At 42.9% G+C, this 18,953-nt stretch overlaps 2 protein-coding genes across 5 annotated transcripts in view; one reads left to right on the top strand and one right to left on the bottom strand.

Annotated features, from left to right (window-relative positions):
* Positions 1 to 1,761: 1,761 nt before the first annotated feature.
* Positions 1,762 to 3,891, bottom strand: hsdl1 (hydroxysteroid dehydrogenase like 1). The gene is made up of 4 exons (XM_035774823.2): positions 3,419 to 3,891; positions 2,870 to 3,315; positions 2,520 to 2,729; positions 1,762 to 2,395 (listed from the first exon to the last, which is right to left on the bottom strand). The coding sequence occupies exons 1-4, from the start codon at positions 3,636 to 3,638 to the stop codon at positions 2,324 to 2,326; spliced, it is 948 nt and encodes a 315-aa protein (XP_035630716.1). The 5' UTR covers positions 3,639 to 3,891; the 3' UTR covers positions 1,762 to 2,323.
* Positions 3,892 to 4,041: 150 nt separating this feature from the next.
* The window catches only part of tbc1d32 (TBC1 domain family, member 32), a 38,498-nt gene continuing 23,586 nt past the window's right edge, over positions 4,042 to 18,953 (top strand). The window contains exons 1-18 of one of the 4 annotated variants that reach the window (XM_035774825.2): positions 4,118 to 4,183; positions 4,610 to 4,787; positions 4,891 to 5,052; positions 5,267 to 5,444; positions 5,898 to 5,969; positions 6,094 to 6,219; positions 6,721 to 6,799; positions 6,902 to 7,005; positions 7,097 to 7,158; positions 7,244 to 7,394; positions 7,510 to 7,569; positions 7,925 to 8,027; positions 11,898 to 12,035; positions 12,196 to 12,285; positions 13,975 to 14,117; positions 14,768 to 14,895; positions 15,129 to 15,330; positions 18,816 to 18,895. In XM_035774825.2, coding sequence (XP_035630718.1) covers positions 4,633 to 4,787; positions 4,891 to 5,052; positions 5,267 to 5,444; positions 5,898 to 5,969; positions 6,094 to 6,219; positions 6,721 to 6,799; positions 6,902 to 7,005; positions 7,097 to 7,158; positions 7,244 to 7,394; positions 7,510 to 7,569; positions 7,925 to 8,027; positions 11,898 to 12,035; positions 12,196 to 12,285; positions 13,975 to 14,117; positions 14,768 to 14,895; positions 15,129 to 15,330; positions 18,816 to 18,895 — 2,033 coding nt within the window. In that variant the 5' untranslated portion in view covers positions 4,118 to 4,183; positions 4,610 to 4,632. Of the gene's footprint in view, positions 4,788 to 4,890; positions 5,053 to 5,266; positions 5,445 to 5,897; positions 5,970 to 6,093; positions 6,220 to 6,720; positions 6,800 to 6,901; positions 7,006 to 7,096; positions 7,159 to 7,243; positions 7,395 to 7,509; positions 7,570 to 7,924; positions 8,028 to 11,897; positions 12,036 to 12,195; positions 12,286 to 13,974; positions 14,118 to 14,767; positions 14,896 to 15,128; positions 15,331 to 18,815; positions 18,896 to 18,953 lie in introns of all 4 variants that reach the window. The other 3 variants (XR_004826301.2, XM_052523535.1, XR_004826300.2) reach the window with 3 other exon arrangements.

Genomic DNA, 18,953 nt, shown 5'->3' on the forward strand with positions numbered 1-18,953 from the left:
ATGGCTATACCATACATAGAGGCAAGGTGTGCCAATATCCGAGAAATTCATTAATTAATTAATCTTAATGGTTGTACAGTCGTCTCAAATAAAACTGTGAAGGACCTCGGAGTTACTCTGGACCCTGATCTCTCTTTTGAAGAACATATCAAGACCATTTCAAGGACAGCTTTTTTCCATCTACGTAACATTGCAAAAATCTGAAACTTTCTGTCCAAAAATGATGCAGAAAAATTCATCCATGCTTTTGTCACTTCTAGGTTAGACTACTGCAATGTTCTACTTTCCGGCTACCCGGATAAAGCACTAAATAAACTTCAGTTAGTGCTAAATACGGCTGCTAGAATCCTGACTAGAACCAAAAAAATTGATCATATTACTCCAGTGTAGCCTCTCTACACTGGCTTCCTGTCAAAGCAAGGGCTGATTTCAAGGTTTTACTGCTAACCTACAAAGCATTACATGGGCTTGCTCCTACCTATCTCTCTGATTTGGTCCTGCCGTACATACCTACACGTACGCTACGGTCACAAGACGCAGGCCTCCTAATTGTCCCTAGAATTTCTAAGCAAACAGCTGGAGGCAGGGCTTTCTCCTATAGAGCTCCATTTTTTATGGAACGGTCTGCCTACCCATGTCAGAGACGCAAACTCGGTCTCAACCTTTAAGTCTTTACTGAAGACTCATCTCTTCAGTAGGTCATATGATTGAGTGTAGTCTGGCCCAGGAGCGGGAAGGTGAACGGAAAGGCTCTGGAGCAACGAACCGCCCTTGCTGTCTCTGCCTGGCCGGATCCCCTCTTTCCACTGGGATTCTCTGCCTCTAGCCTATTACAGGGGCTGAGTCACTGGCTTACTGGGGCTCTCTCATGCCGTCCCTGGAAGGGGTGCGTCACCTGAGTGGGTTGATTCACTGATGTGGTCATCCTGTCTGGGTTGGCGCCCCCCCTTGGGTTGTGCCGTGGCAGAGATCTTTGTGGGTTATACTCAGCCTTGTCTCAGGATGGTAAGTTGGTGGTTGAAGATATCCCTCTTGTGGTGTGGGGGCTGTGCTTTGGCAAAGTGGGTGGGGTTATATCCTTCCTGTTTGGCCCTGTCCGGGGGTGTCCTCGGATGGGGCCACAGTGTCTCCTGACCTCTCCTGTCTCAGCCTCCAGTATTTATGCTGCAGTAGTTTATGTGTCGGGGGCTAGGGTCAGTTTGTTATATCTGGAGTACTTCTCCTGTCCTATTCAGTGTCCTGAGTGAATCTAAGTGTGCGTTCTCTAATTCTCTCCTTCTCTCTTTCTTTCTCTCTCTCGGAGGACCTGAGCCCTAGGACCATGCCCCAGGACTACCTGACATGATGACTCCTTGCTGTCCCCGTTCACCCCAGGGCTATATAAATAAATTTGATTTGATTAAAAAAAAAAAGTGACAGTGCCAACCTGCAACAAGATTGAATTGACTACAGATTAAATATCGATTTTCATACACAATATGCATTTTATGTGTCTAATAATTAGACATTTAGCCATTTCTTTGTCAGTTGTTACTTTCCAATTCTTCCATCAATTGTTTTTAACAGCAGACTTTGCTTCACGTGTCCTTGTGAAGATTACAGACAATGACTGACCACATTTTTTCTAAATAATATTCCAAATGTCAAGATGGTTGATCTTTCTAAATATAAATGATTTACAAAACTATCTTATCTTTGTTGTTAAAAACATAGATATGTTATGTTCAAAAATGAAACCCTGATCAAGTCATCAACAAATAGTTATCTACTAAGGACCATCTTTATTGAGATACATTTTTTTTATTATGCTATGCATAACATATGCATATTCACCAAGCATCGACTACATGAAAAGTAATTCACGAGCACACAAGTTGTTTCTGCAATCATATCACCAATAATTATAATCACAGCACATCACTAAATAAATAAAAAAGAACCCATTTCAAAATCTATTCTCAAGTATACTGTCAGTTGTACCAAAACAACTCTTTACATAGGAATGCCAGTTAAACACCTCAGTGATCACAGTTGGTCAAATAAACCTCAAATCACTGCAAAAAAATATCTCCATCACCTCCCATATCTGTGCATTTCACGGACGTCATCAACATAATTTGGGCACTACACTCCTTGAGATTCTTTAGTATTATTATAAACTATGAATAAATATAATTTTGTTATGCAATTCAAGATCCAATCATTACACAAACTAATTCACTCAGTAGTGTAATATCATCTGTATGATGACTGTATGACTACCAGCAAGGCATAACTTTGTTGTCATGAGTTCAGTGGCTGGAGTTCCGTTTCTGGAGAACTTTCAGCATGAGCTTGTGAGCATACGTGACCCCAAGACCCAAATCCATTCGGGCATTGACTGCACAAGTCGAAACTGGAAAAGAGAACACCAACAAGAGAGTCATGGTTAGTCGATAGTTTAAAATGGACCATGGCTACTAAATGTCTATCCCTCAACTCTACCAAGACCCATTTTAAATCAGCACTGATCTGTGTACCTGCAGTGTATGAGGCCAATAGCCTGTGGTTCTGTGTGAGATGCCCAGGGTGGAGATGGCATGACGGGCATACACGTCTGACTGCGGTATTAGCCACCCGCCTGCTGATGCTCCATGGGGCGCCACTTGGAAAGGTACCAGACTTTGCACAAAGACTCCCTGACGACCATATTCATGGTGCAGAGCACGGGAAAAGTTGTCAAGGTAAGCCTGAGAGAAAAAAAGAGAAGAATCACAGCCATTTCAGTACAACAAAACAGTAGGCCACAACACATTTAAAATATGAATGTCATCACACACACACACACACACACACCTAATATGGTGTATGTGTGTGTGTAGAATCTGACCGTAGACGCAGAGAGAGCAGCTTTGCTTGGAGAGGGTCTATAACATGCCCCAGAAGAGATGTTCACTACTGCTCCACGTCTCCTCTCTACCATGCCAGGTAGAACCAGGCGTGTCATCAGTGTGGTGGCAACAATATTTCTGTTGATTTCGTCCCATAACAGGTCTTCAGACAGGCCAGTAAAGTTTGGCGAGTTGCGAAGGGAGTCATCCACACAGTTAACTAGAAAGCCTATGTCTTTATCCCGCAATGCATCTTTGACAGGCTTGCAAGCTGCATGGCCCTGACTGAAGTCTGCCACAAGCACCATTGTATCCACTCTGTGAGTCTCAGATATGGCCTTGGCTGTGTCACTGACACTGACACCCTCTTGGCTTATCAGGATGATGCAGATGCCCTGCCTGGCAAGCTCCTCTGCATAGGCTTTCCCTATGGTCTCTGAAGCACCTGCAATACATGGGCATAGAAGACATGATGAGAACCACAACATAAAAACCCTTTATGTGAACTGTGGAATTATTCTCTGTCTATTCTATTGCATTTACCTTACCATAAATGACAGCCCATTCACCAAAACGGCGGCCAAGGCGCGTGCTTGGCATCAGTCGAGGAAGGACATGCACCCTGACAAAGCTGTAGCAGTCCCGCACGAGGACGACAGCTTTGCTGGCTGTATACAGAGCACCCACAACGGCTAGGGTTTCCACACATGAATTGCATGACCGAGCAATTTCTTTGTACAAAAGCTCAAAACTGTCAACAGCAGCCATAGCAGTCACGGGTTGGTATTTAGCTAGCTAAACTAAAAAAAGACGACAGACAATGGTTTCCAATCCTAGCCAATCTGTACTACTTATGTACCTCAATAAGCCAGCTAACGCTTTTCTGATTATATACTTGACTTGATACTTAGTACAATTTTGTCTCGTATTATGCCATCTAGGTAAATAGCAGTTCTGACAGGTGCTAGTTTGGCTTTTGACAGACGCTCCTTTCCCGGAAGGGTTTGTAAACATGGAGACCATGTGACACCTAACACAGGAACGGGATTTAAAGGCACAGTAACAAGCATAACGTCTGAAACCCTTTTACAAGTTGTAGCTGTAATTTATTGCATATCATCATTGTCAATATTAACTTCATAAATATTCAAACATCCTTAAACATCCTCCACCATTGGTGTTTGTTTTGCAACCCTTTTCTCAGCATCATCTTTGCCTGTGACCTTCATCTGCTTTGAATATCCCACAATGCACGAGTGTGAGCTAGCTGCCTGTTTCCATAGAGACAGTGGTCGAGCCAAGCTGCAGCAGAGGTTCGAAATGTTTACAAACTATTCAACTAGCTAACTTTAGCTAGCTATAATGACTAAATACGCTGTACCATATGTAGCTAATAAGTCTTACACCGTTTATTACAATGTGATACATTTGCAATGGTTTGGGGAAATGTTGAACGAAGTTAGGTCATGCAAAGGACTTTATCTCATTTCCTTCGTAGCTAGCAAGCTAACGTTAGCTACCGTCGTTAGCAAACTATGTTAGCGCCCTAATTGCAGAAATGTCAACAAACACCATCAACTAGCTACATAGCAATACAATGCGTGTACGGGTTTTTAATACAATTACATCGCTTGTCTAAATAGCTAGTTATCGCATTGAAGAAGCGCGGTAGTAGCTAGCTAGATAACACAGTTGGCAAATCTGAATTCTGCAGATAACGTTACAGTATTTCTGCAGAGACGAGTGAATCCACATCAAGACCATGTCTCAGTTCTCAGCTGAGGCTGAGGCGGAACTTCAGTCTCTGTTGAGGCAACTTCTAAAAAGCATCAAAGACAGAATCTCTGGTGCACCATCCATTGAATGTGCAGAGGAAATCTTGCTTCATCTGGAGGAGACAGACAAGAACTTCCATAAGTATTCCGAAATAAATTGCTTTCTCGATTGTTCCCATCAAATCTGTAGTAATGTGTGTCCATTTTCATATCATTCTTGTTTATTATTGGTCTCTTTTTTTTAGTTATGAATTTGTTAAGTACCTGCGGCAGTATGTGGAAAGCTCTCTGGGAGCAGTCATCGAGGAGGAGACAGAGAGCTGTGCCCGAGGAGAGGGATATGCTGTTGGGTCTGTTCAGGACACCTTGGTCCATGCTGTTACAAGGAAGACTAGAGAATCTGGAGAGTATGTATGGTGTCTCTTTCCAGTGTCCATTAAGCATTCCCAGTGAAGACGAGATGACTAACATGACTCGCCACTTATTTCACAGAATATTCCACCGCTTACAGGGGGAGTCTGTATGTGCTTGTATGCTTCACAACGAATACAATCTTGAAGCAGGAGTGTAGACTAGATATGGCATTGCATTCACCCATCACATTTACTTTCTCATGTGTAGATACAAGCAAATGATGCAGACATTGAAGAACACGATGATGGTAGTCGTTGAATCCTTGATTAATAAATTTGAAGAGGACCAACTGAGAAAGGAAGAGATGCACAGGGAGAGCCAACATCAGCAGTCAAACAGCCATTACACAGACAACTGCTCTGACAGTGATTCATCCTTCAATCAGGTAATAGCATGTAAAATAAATAGCCTACAAGTCACTTTTGATGCCCTAATTGAATTTGGTCTGCAACTTTGTGGTCTGCTCCTCAGCATTGCTATATAAACGCATGATGTGTTTTCGTTTGTGCTGGCAGAGTTCATATTGATTTATAGGGGGTTTAATCTAGGCCGGGACAAAGTGAGGATCCACCCAACTATCCACTTAATGGCTTTTTTATACACTATCAGAACAGTATCATTATACCTTATTAACATATTTATTTTGGTTTGGATAAGTAATACTATTAAACGTGTAAATCATTACGTTATAGGCTACATTTGTTTGTGTTGCCTCTGAGTTGCGTTTGTAATCAGTGTAATTTATGCTGTCTAATTTTAGCTTACCAAGCTCAAAAAAGGGAATGTACAGTAATTACACATTAACTACAGTTGCAAATGCTTCCATGTTTCCATACAGAGTTATGCATTTATCAAACAAGAACAGCTGCAAGTTCTAGCTGAAAAGCTTGACCCTAGTAGGCCTAAAGAGGTAAAAGGATTTCAATATGATTTCTATCCTGTATAATTTGCTAGGTTATTACTAGCGGCAGAGATTTAATTGATTGGGGCCAATGTTGTGTGGTCCCTGAGAGTGAAAGTGATGTGTTGTGCAGGTGCGCTGGGAGGCCCTGCAGGCTCTGTGCTGTGCCCCGCCCTCGGATGTGCTAAGCTGTGAGAGTTGGAGTGGCCTGCGCAGGAACCTCTCTGCTGCCTTGGCTGACCCAGACCCTGACCTCAGTGTAAGTCACTGAATAATGCTCACAGAAAGGTTGGCTCCTATGAGTGCAGATAACATGTTCTCAGAGAGTTGCCTGTCTTGTGACATTTTGAAAATCATATTAAAGAGCCAACAAAGGAGAATGAATACTGTCATCCTTGTTTTGCTTATACATTGAAAAGAGCTGGCCAGCTTGGTTTGGCAACTGATGATTTCTAATATATTAACTCAAAGGAAAGTAAGCCTATAGTATAGTTACACATTGTCGGTATTTCTTGTAGGCATACTTAGAGTAGACATTTGAAACCTCAGATGAATACAAGGTCCATAAATAAAAAAGGATACTCTGATATGGGAATTCACCCCCTAGGGAACTTGTGGTCAACTTTAGTTGTTTTCAGTCTGATGAACATTTGTCACAGTGAAATTGCAACAATTCACATTTGTATGAGTCCTATTTCCCAAAGGTTGTCTGTTTCTCTCCTCAGATTTCTCAGTATTATTTTGTTTACTCTCTACTCAGGATAAGGTCCTGCGCTTTTTTGCAAAAACATTCTCCTGTTCGCCACTGAATGTAACAAGGGAGATCTACACCAGTTTAGGTAATTAATTTGTTTTTTCCCATATATATTTCTGAAATGTATTGTTTAAAAAAAAATATAAGTCTGATGTGGATAATACATATTTTGCCTTTTGATAAATAGCCAAAAGTTTGGAGTCTGACTTCCTGTACCATAAATTCAGCCTCCCTACTGGATCAGCGGGGATTGATGTAAACAGACAGGACATTACCCGTCTCCTAAAACAAGTATGCACCCTCTCTAATGGGATACTTTCATGGCAGTTATACCTATATGAAAATGATGTCATTATTATACATTTTTTTGTTTTTTTGCCAGATGCGATTAATGAATGATTTTCAGAAGGAAGTAACAACCTTTTGGATTCGGCACCCAGAGAAGTGAGATGTTTGTTCTATTTTATGAAGTGATCCAAATGAATAGTTTAATCTAGAATTAGATTTAGTGTCTTCTTTCTGTCACTAGGTACATGGAGGAGATAATAGAGAGTACTTTCTCCCTCCTGTCCATAAACCCTGAACACGGGTTAGAGACACAAGGGTCAGAGAAAGCCTTGAAGCCCATGCACCTCATTGCCTTACTGGATATCAAAGCCACCTGGTTTAAGAAGTGGATGGTGAGCACAATATTAACCTTCTTTAAACACCACAAAAAAAACAATCCCCCCCCCATAAGTAGTCAAACCAATTGTCAGTGCTGAGTGAATATGATGTCATTCCTGTCTCTTCCAGCATGGTTACTACAGCAGGACCGTGGTCTTTAGGCTCCTGGAGAGGAAGTACAAGTCTCTGGTGAGTGAGTGATGACTCATCTTTATGGTTCTGTGACAGTGAGAGTGGTGGTGACGCGATTGATGACGAGCTGATGATTGTCTCTGATTGTCTTCCTTCGTGATGATATATTTGTTTCCAGTTTTATTAAGATTAAAGTCTAGATTGCCTTTATAGCTATTGTCTTGCAGTATACAGTTGATGAATATTGAAGACATTAAACTTTCTATATATCTAGTTATATTCTATTCGCAGGTAGAGTGCTGGAAAATGTATTACCCTCAAACAAATGATTTACTTTACAGGTCTTCAGTTGTATTTTTTCAGTGTTTTCAACATTCCTTTGATGATTGTAATGAGCGCTGTTCTATCCCAGATTGTGGCAGCTCTTCAGCAGTGCATTCATTATTATGACTCCTGTGACCCAGTCAGAGATGAGACGGCTGAGGTCATCCACTCTATGGAGCACCAGCACATCGGTAAATTAAACTTTTATCTACACTGGTATTTCTCCATTCTATTCCAATTATATTGTAACCAAGATCTATTGTAGCACAACACCAATAACCAACATGTAGACCTATTTTGTACACTGCTCAAAAAAAGAAAGGGAACACTAAAATAACACATCCTAGATCTGAATGAATGAAATATTCTTATTAAATATTTTTTTCTTTACATAGTTGAATGTGCTGGCAACAAAATCACACAAAAACGATCAATGGAAATCAAATTTATCAACCCATGGAGGTCTGGATTTGGAGTCACACTCAAAATTACAGTGGAAAACCACACTACAGGCTGATCCAACTTTGATGTTGGCTCAGTAGTGTGTGTGGCCTCCACGTGACTATGACGTCCCTACAACGCCTGGGCATGCTCCTGATGAGGTGACGACGGATGGTCTCCTGAGGGATCTCCTCCCAGACCTGGACTAAAGCATCCGCCAACTCCTGGACAGTCTGTGGTGGATGGAGCGAGACATGATGTCCCAGATGTGCTTAATTGGATTCAGGTCTGGGGAACGGGCGGGCCAGTCCATAGCATCAATGCCTTCCTCTTGCAGGAACTGCTGACACACTCCAGCCACATGAGGTCTAGCATTGTCTTGCATTAGGAGGAACCCAGGGCCAACCGCACCAGCATATGGTCTCACAAGGGGTCTGAGGATCTCATCTCGGTACCTAATAGCAGTCAGTCTACCTCTGGCGAGCACATGGAGGGCTGTGCGGCTCCCTAAAGAAATGCCACCCCACACCATGACTGACCCACCGCCAAACCAGTCATGCTGGAGGATGTTGCAGGCAGCAGAACGTTCTCCACGGCGTCGCCTGACTGTCACGTCTGCCACATGTGCTCAGTGTGAACCTGCTTTCATCTGTGAAGAGCACAGGGCGCCAGTGGCGAATTTGCCAATCTTGGTGTTCTCTGGCAAATGAAAAACGTCCTGCACGGTGTTGGGCTGTAAGCACAACCCCCACCTGTGGACATCGGGCCCTCCTACCACCCTCATGGAGTCTGTTTCTGACCGTTTGAGCAGACACATGCACATTTGTGGCCTGCTGGAGGTAATTTTGCAGGGCTCTGGCAGTGCTCCTCCTGCTCCTCCTTGCACAAAGGCGGAGGTAGCGGTCCTGCTGCTGGGTTGTTGCCCTCCTACGGCCTCCTCCACGTCTCCTGATGTACTGGCCTGTCTCCTGGTAGCGCCTCCATGCTCTGGACACTATGCTGACAGACACAGCAAACCTTCTTGCCATAGCTCGCATTGATGTGCCATCCTGGATGACCTGCACTACCTGAGCCACTTGTGTGGGTTGTAGACTCCATCTCATGCTACCACTAGAGTGAAAGCACCACCAGCATTCAAAAGTGACCAAAACATCAGCCAGGAAGCCAGGAAGTCCCCACCTGCAGAACCACTCCTTTATTGGGGGTGTCTTGCTAATTGCCTATAATTTCCACCTGTTGTCTATTCCATTTGCACACCAGCATGTGAAATGTATTGTCAATCAGTGTTGCTTCCTAAGTGGACAGTTTGATTTCACAGAAGTGTGATTGACTTGGAGTTACATTGTGTTGTTTAAGTGTTCCCTTTATTTTTTTGAGCAGTGTATTTGGTTGTTGGAGAACATTTCTAATTATTACACAGGACATTTTAATCATTAGAGGCTAATAGCTTTTTCTGTGGCTTTTCACCTGCTGTACATCCCTTGAGAACTCAATGCAGGCGCCATGCCCTCCCTCCCAGCTCGCCTCCACCTCTCCCTATTCACCTGGTTCACACGCCTCCATATCCCACTGAGTGTGGGGTGTTTAGATGCTGAATAAGTCAAGTCTTGTTGAGGCGGCCCGTATCTGCAGTTATCAGACACCCGGTGGTTTGTTTTCTTCTGTCTGTGGTCTTACAGTCTGTCCTCCTCCTCTCCAGGCCCGATGGCTCTGCTGCTATCTATCTATCGCCAGGGCCGAGGACGGCTCCCATGCTTTGAAAGAGATTACCACTGTGTATACTGTGTAGTCTGGGGAAGAGCAGAGGAGCTGCATAGTGAAATACTGTTAGGGATGGTGGGGATGGAGGAAATCACTGACTGGCCAAACTCAGGGAGTAGAATAGCAAAATGTCTATAACATCAGCCAGAGTATATTCAAGTCTGGTCTTTTGAGTCTTGAGAAGCCCAGATTATGTATGACCATGTGATATGTATTCATCATTTGGTCCATGATACAAAGAATGACTTGTGTGAACTGGAGCTCACCTGTAATGAATATGTAGGGAGTCAGGAAGCAGGTGTAGAAAGAGAAAGTTTAATAATAAGACAAGGCAGGTGAACAAACCAGGAGTAGTGTACTGAACGTGAAAACAAACCAATTCTGCCTGATGACTGAGGCTACTGAAAGCTAAATAAAGGGAAGGTAATCAAGGTGATGAAGAAGTCCAGGTGTGGGTAATGATGGGGAGCAGGTGGGGGTAATGATGGGGTGCAGGTGTGGGTAGTGATGGGGAGCGGGTGGGTAATGATGGGGAGCGGGTGTGGGTAATGACGGGGAGGGTGTGTAATGATGGGGAGCAGGTGTGGGAAATGATGGGGTGCGGGTGTGGGTAATATTGGGGAGCGGGTGTGGATAATGATGGGGATCGGGTGTGGATAATGATGGGGAGTGGGTGTGGGTAATGATGGGGAGTGGGTGTGGGTAATGATCGGGAGCAGGTGTGGGTAATGATCGGGAGCAGGTGTGGGTAATGATGGGGAGGGTGTGTGTGTAATGATGGGGTGCGGGTAATGATGGGGTGCGGGTGTGGGTAATATTGGGGAGCGAGTGTGGATAATGATGGAGCGGGTGTGGGTAATGATGTGGAGCGGGTGCGGGTAATGATGGAGAGCGGGTGTGGGTAATGATGGGGAGCAGGTGTGGGTAATGATGGAGAGCGGGTGTGGAAATGATGGAGAGCGGGTGTGGGTAATGATGGAGAGCGGGTGTGGGTAATGATGGAGAGCAGGTGTGGGTAATGATGGAGAGCGGGTGTGGGTAATGATGGGGAGCGGGTGTGGGTAATGATGGAGAGCGGGTGTGGGTAATGATGGTTGCCAGGACCGGTGATTAGTAGACCGGCGACGTCAAGCCCTGGAGATGGGGAGCGGGTGTAGGCGAGACAACACCATGATTGTGCTAAACAACTAATTGTAAGCTATGTAGGAGGTAATTAGGTAAGGGAGACTGTGGTTATGGAAGTGCAGAAATGATTTAAGCATCCCTTAGGCTTTTTGAAAAAAACTTTTCCTAAGCCTGTATTCTATTTCAGACTAGCTTCTCTCTCCTCTCCCAATGCTATATCCACTGAGACCTAAGAATGGCCCACTATTTCTCTCCCATACGCTGTTTCTCCTGAATACAGTGCCGTTGATATTTCCTACAGCCTCATGTATAGAATGGAAGGCCTAATAAAAAAGATGCCTAATGTCTCTCTCCCTTAGTTCTCCTTAAAACAGAGCGTGCCTCGTGTTGTCTTCTGTGGGGCAGCTCTGCCGTAGAGTGAGGCTGCGTTCTTGACCTTGCATTGGATGAACACAGATAAACTGACCCCGTTGTCAGTGATTGTACAAAAGGCTTTTTTTGTCCCTTGTTTGAACCTGTATTATCAGCACTGCCCGTAAGTGTTTTTTTGTTTCAGCATATGCTAAAAGATAGGTTGGTGAAGAAATTGTATTATGTTTCATATCAAATTACATCAGCATGCTATTTGTTACATGCCGTGAATGGAGTTTCACCTGAATAAATGTTAAAGGAGTTTAGACAGCATGTTATCTCTTTTGTTCCCACTGTTGAAGCATAATCTTGTTTCTGTCCAGGCACTGCTCAAAGGACTCTCTACACTACCAGGGAGCTGGAATATATGTATTTCGTTCACTCATTATGTGTGCTTGGAAGGCTTCTCATGTACACTAATGGGAGAAAGCTCTTTCCCGTCACAGTGTGGAAACGCAAAGGTATGAACAGAAGTGAATACTTTTTTTTAAACTGGAAAAAAAAGCGTAGTTTGACAGTTTTTTCACAGAAGTTGCATTGACCCCCATCCTGGAGGAAGAGCTGTTGCATTACTCTCGGTTGCCACCCTAACTGTCTGATACATGTGTCATTTTCTTACAGATCCAGTCAGTCTGACAGACTTGGTTGTCATTCTGATTAGCATCATGTACCAACACCCCAAGCCTCCTCACAGTGACTCATCACATGCAGGTGTGGTTCACGTTGCCTCTCCCATCCATTGACTCACTATCCAGCCTTCTTTTACACATGCTTCTCACCCTCTCATTAAGATGATGACTTAACTCTTCAAGAAGGTGCAACAACAGATGAGTTGTTCCACGGAATGAGTGCCTTTTGCATCCCTTTGATATTTTAAGTAGAAATATTGCATTTAAAAGCTAGTTATATTAATGGACGTGCCCTTTAATATAGACCACATGGAGAATTCAATACATCAGATTTTTATAATGACTGAAGTCTGGCTATAGTTCCAAAATGCAGCATTTTGATATGTCCCCCGGTGCACCCTTTGTGACTTCTAGGAATACTTTTTTCCCCCCACCTTCATTGGCCCTAGTCCTTTTGCTGCTTTGACAAAGTCATTTCTGAGTAGTATTATTTATTTAGTCGTTCACGTCTGTCTGTCCCTCATTTTAAGGTCAACCCTGTTACGTGAACTGAACTCTTGTTTTAATGTGGTGAAAGTATTTATTGTTAAATATATATTTTAAAATAACATTGAACATCTAATCCTGACACCACAGTGTAAAAGCAGCTGAGCTGGTTCTCCGTTTTTTTGTTGTCTGTGTTTTTGTGGTTGAAAAGTGAGAGGGTCAAACATAACTTGTCAACCCTTGCTACCCATAGATAGACAAGCTAGGAATGTTTTAACAATAAAGCCATTTATTGTGAAGCTTTCTTTCAATTCCCCCTCCCTGTTGCCCACAGCAAACTTCCAATTCCCCTGTCATAAGGGGATTTATGGCTGTTCTCACCTCGAGAGATGGGAAACTGTGTTTTTTAAGATTTAGTTCTTTGTGACAGAATGTAAAAATGACGTGAAATCTAAGTTTATTTTTGCCCAAGTTACACTCCTCAAAGGCACCCAATTTGGTGGAACAACTCAGATACTCCAGTATGTGGCTTAGTTTTTATGACAGCCCTTTATCTTGATATGTGTATTCTAGAGTACACCCACTTTGTGTCTGTCAGACCTTTGTCAAGGTGACACTGTTATACTCACTGAGATGAGACATAACATCACTGAGACTCAACTTGTGTTGAGCCGTTATACACTGAGTGTACTACATCTTTTTCTATGATACAGACTGACCGGGTGAATCCAGGTGAAAGCTACGATCCCTTATTGATGTCACCTGTTAAATCCACTACAATCAATGTAGATGAAGTGGAGGAGACGGGATATAGAATCATTTTTAAGCACTGAGACAATTGAGACATGGATTGTGTATGAGTGCCATTCGGAGGGTGAATGGGAAAGACAAAATATTTAAGTGCCTTTGAACAGGGTATGGTAGTAGGTGCCAGGCACAACTCAATATTAGGAAGGTGTCCTTAATGTTTTGTACACTCATTGTATATTATCTGTCGGTGACACCAACACCCATTTTATTGCCCCTTCACTTTCATGAGCAACACTGCAATACCTTTACCCCAGTTAAATGATCAATAGTAATGTACCTTCCCTGTCTAACAGCATGTCCTTTGCCAGTGCTCCACAGCTCCACATCTTTCATGGTCTTTGTTCAAATAATGATTACTGATACTTAGGAATTTTCGTTCCTGTGTCGTAAAATCTTAAACTGAGCTGTCCCGTGTGTTTGTGTGGGTGGGTGTATGTGCATGTCTGCATGTGTGTCGTTGCAATTGTGTTTCTAGACACTCTCTCTCCCACCACTCTTGTAATGGAGTTGCTGAGGACCCTGGGTGACCGCACAGAGTGTGCAGTAGAGTGCCTTTACCAAACCCCTGTCATAGAGACACTGCTAGCACCCATCATCACCCTGCTCAAAGGAAAACAGGTCAGTATAAAGCAGGTCAGCATAAAACAGGTCAGTATAAAGCAGGTCAGCATAAAACAGGTCAGTATAAAGCAGGTCAGTATAACGCAGATCAGCATAAAGCAGGTCAGCATAAAACAGGTCAGTATAAAACAGGTCAGTATAAAGCAGGTCAGCATAAAACAGGTCAGTATAAAACAGGTCAGCATAAAGCAGATCAGCATAAAGCAGGTCAGTATAAAACAGGTCAACATAAAGCAGGTCAGTATAAAACAGGTCAGAGTAAAGCAAGTCAGCGTAAAGCAGGTCAGCGTAAAGCAGGTCAGCATAAAGCATCTGTTGCATTTTAGGTTACTTGGTACAGTATCACTAAATAACTACACTAAAATAATACAATCTCTCAGCTCTAGTGGTTATAAACCTGTATTTATTCAATATATGTAATGCAGTGTAAGCTGGGGTCAATCCAAGTGTTTATTTATACAATATTTCAGTTCTATATACAAATGAATGAACCAACATCCCCAGCATGATGTTTATTAGTATTGTAGAAATGTGTTGATGGTATGTGGTAAGTTAGTTACATTTGCACTGTATGAGTTGTCTGTGTTATTTTGTATTAATTCCGCAATGTGCCCAAAGCCATTTCAATTAAGTGTTTTGTGTCACAGGCTAAATTAAACTCCCCAGAAACTACATTGATTCATATAGCAGACACTCTCGCAAGAATTGCCACCACTGAGCGAGGATTATCACTTTTCTTATATGAAAGAAATCTAGTTTCTGGTGAGGGGGAAGGGTAAGTAAAAACTTATTTTATACACAGGGTACTTATTCATTGTTTATTATTAGGAATATTGAACTTTCAGCATCTTAAGTGTACTAAAAAAAGTATGACGTTTTTTCTCGTGTACTTACAGAGCACAACAATTTATGTTGGATTGTTAATCCTTATACATCAAACATTTGAATGGTATACGTGTATGAGTGACGGCTCATGTAATCGATCAGACTGTTTTATTTGTGGTCTAGTATTTCAGCTGCCCATGTAATCGTTCAGTTCACCCAGAGGCTCCTGGCTAAAGAGCTGCCATTGTTACGGAATGCAGAGACATCCTATGGCGTGAGCGGGGCCTTCATCTTTGTGTGTCGGCAGATGTACAACACATGTGAAGGACTGCAGGTGCTCAGGCCCTATGGCCTGCATGAGTGCATCGCTGCAGCTTGGAAAAAGGTATGTTTTTACTCTACCGAAAAGGAAGCAATTTTCCATCATACTAATCAATTCTAAATGTATTGGTCGCGTACACAGTTTGGCAGATGTTATAGTTGGTGCAGCGAAATGCTTATGTTACTAGCTCCTAACAATGCAGTAAAATGTCAAACAGGTACACAAATAATCAATTAAAAATAGAAAGAACAAGAAATCAAGAAATAATGGAACAAATCCAATTAACAACCCAAATAGCACTTTAACAGTAATCCTGATGCAATCTATACGTATCTATCTGTACTCCATCTGTACTCCAGCACAGGATTTGAAATGATACAATGACTATGAGGTTAAAGTGCAGACTATCAGCTTTAGTTACTGCACTTTTTGTACGTACAGTGGTTCTTCCTTTAAAAGTTGCTGCGTACTGCAGCACAGCTTGCGGGGTGCCGCAGAATTCTATGGCACGTTATTTAAATGTCAGCCGTTGTTGCCAGAATGATGCAATTTACCACAATCTGCCACCATCTACCACAAATGGTCACGGCATAAGCTCAAAACTTTTAAAGGGAGAACCACTGTAGTAGTCCCAACATTTTAGGGGACCAAAAGTATTGGGACAAAAGTACTTCCACTGAGATGTAACATAACTGAGACTCAACTTAAGGACATCTGCTCATCTGCTCTTTCCATGCCATAGACTGACCAGGTGAATTCAGTTGAAAGATATGATCCCTTATTGATGTCACCTGTTAAATCCACTTCAATCAGTGTAGATGAAGGGGAGAAGGCAGGTTAAAGAAGGATTTTTAAGCCTTGAGACAATTGAGACATGGATTGTGTATATGTGTCATTCAGAGGGTGAATTGTCAAGACTAAATATTTAAGTGCCATAGAATGGGTTATGGTAATAGGTGCCTGGCGCACACATTTGAGTGAGTCAAGAACTGCCACGCTGCTGTGATTTTCACACTCAAAAGTGTCCTGTGTGTTTCACGAATGGTCCAACACCCGAAAGACATCCAGCCAACTTGACACAACGGTGTGAAGCATTGTAGTCAACATGGGCTAACATCCCTGTGGAACGCTTTCGACAGCTTGTAGAGTCCATGACCCCGACGAATTGAGGCTGTTTTGAGTGCAACGCAATATTAGGAAGTTGTTCCTAATGTTTTGTACACTCAGTGTATACTATATATATATCTTATATATATATATATATATTATATATATATATATACGATTACATAAGCAAGATCTTTAACTTATCCTAAGACACTCCCAGTGTATCAGCAGTTTTATTAGTTTGATTACTCATTTGCCAGCAAGCAGGTATGATATGCTGTTTGCTTTTATAAGCCATTGTCTACGCCTTTATCAATAGGAATTCTAAGTAATCCTTATCCCACATTCAGATACCAAACTCCACCCTCCTAAAATGTTCTCATAAACATAACATGTGAAATACAGTATTAACTGTTGTACTTGGTGGGGGGGGAAGACATCAGAAAAATACTCTTTTACCTGTTGAGTCAAATGTCAGAAAGTTAAAGTTCCTGCAGCCCTTTAAAATATTTGGAGTCATTAAATGACCAAGGATGCTGGAGGTTACCGAAAACCATACTTTATGATGGACAAGCTGTATTTCGTTGATCTGTAAACCTCCAGCATCCGTGGTGTCTTAAAAATCTAACATAATTGTATTTGTCACATGCTCCGAATACAACAGGTGTAGGCTTGACCATGAAATGCTTTCTTATGAGCCCTTCCAATGATGCAGAGATTTATAATAAAAAGAAAAATAGTAAAACAAGAGGAATAAAATACACAAGAATGGAGCAATATACAGGGAGTACAATTACCAGATCAATGTGCAGAGAGATGTATGAGGTAGATACTGTACTTTATCTATATGAAGGCAGGGTAAAGAGACTAGGCATCAGGATAGATAATAATAAGAGTAAACTAAATAACAGAGTAGCGTCAGTATATGATGAGAGTAAAAGTGTGTGTGAATGTGTGTTGATGTTGTGTCCATATGTGTGTGTGTATGTGTGTCGAAGGTAAGCGTGTGTAAGTGTGTGGGTTTTCTGTGAGTGTATCAGTGTGTGTGTGTGTATGTGTGTGTAGTCTTGTGAGTGCGCATAGAGTCAGTGCAAGAGAGGGTCAGTGCTTATAGTCCAGGTAACCATTAGGTAACTATTTAGCTGTCTTATGGCTTGGGGGTAGAAATGGTCTCGGAGCTTGTTGGTCCGAGAGCTAATGCTCCAGTACCGTTTGCCGGACGGTAGCTGAGTGAACAGTCTGTGGCTGGAGACTTCAGCAATTTTTATGGCCTTCCTCTGACACGTCCTGAATGGCAGCTGTCCGCACCACCCTCTGTAGCGCTTTGCGGTCGAGGGTGGTGCATTTGCCAAACCAAGCGGTGATGCAACCAGTCAAGATGCTCTCCATGGTGCGACTTTTTGAGGATCTTTGGGCCCATGACATATCTGACCCCTCCCTGTCTCATCGTCGTCGGTGATCAGGCCTACCACCGGAGTGTCGTCAGCATACTTGATGATGGTGTTGGAGTCGTGGGTGGCTACACAGTCGAGGGTGAACAGGGAGTACAGGAGGGGACTAAGCAAACACCCTTGAGGGTCCCCGTGTTGAGGGTCAGCGTGGCGGAGGTGTTGTTGCCTACCCTCACCACCGAACAGTTACAGAGGGTGGTGTTCAGTCCCAGGGTCCACAGCTTGGTGATGGACAATGATGTTGAACGCTGAGCTGTAGTTTATGAACAGCATTTTCAAATAGTTATTTCCCCTTTTGTCCAGGTGGGAGAGGGCAGTGTGAAGTGCAACTGAGATTGTGTCATCTGTGGATCTGCTGGGCGGTATGCTAATTGGAGTGGGTCCAGGGTGTCTGGGATGATGGTGTGATGTGTCTCATGACCAGCCTTTCAAAGCACTTCATAATGACAGCTGTGAGTGCTACGGGGCGATAGTCATTTAGGCAGGTTACCATGGAATTCTTGGGAACAGAGACAATGGTGGTCAGCTTGAAACATGTTGGGATTACACACTTGCCAGCTGGTCTGTGCATGCTTTGAGAACGCGTCCTGGTGTTCCGTCTGGCGGCCTTGCAAGTGTTAACCAATTCTCAATTAGAGCTTGTCAACTACCCTCACAAACCCCAGAACAAAACTTTGCCTTCACAATAGCACCTCCACAAACCAAATTTCATGAAAGTTTAAACAAAACCATATTGTCTAAGGCCATTGTTTTGTGATGGGTGTTGCGTATCAGGCAGGAAGCTACAGGAGACAGAGAACTTTCTACACTGCTAATAATGGATCCCTGTGAGCCCTGTGCCTCTATGGAGGAAGGTATAAAGACTGGAGGAATGAGATGCAGAGCCTCTAACATGACTGCTGAACTCCTCATTATTGAAGTTCAGTGTACGTACGGGTTCAGGGGAGAAAAACAAAGGCTCAAGCTGAAGGTTTCTTTTCTCTCTCACAGACAAGCTCCCTGTCAGAAAGAGTTCCCACCCCGGTTCCCGGAGCCATCCCCGGCACATCCTCTCAGGAGCTGCAGAATGTGTAAGTTTCTTTGTGTCTCCCCCTGCAGGCAAACAGCATCTATTATAATTATGTTGTG

Source organism: Oncorhynchus keta, chromosome 8, assembly GCF_023373465.1.
Source record: "Oncorhynchus keta strain PuntledgeMale-10-30-2019 chromosome 8, Oket_V2, whole genome shotgun sequence".
Lineage (NCBI taxonomy): Eukaryota > Metazoa > Chordata > Actinopteri > Salmoniformes > Salmonidae > Oncorhynchus > Oncorhynchus keta.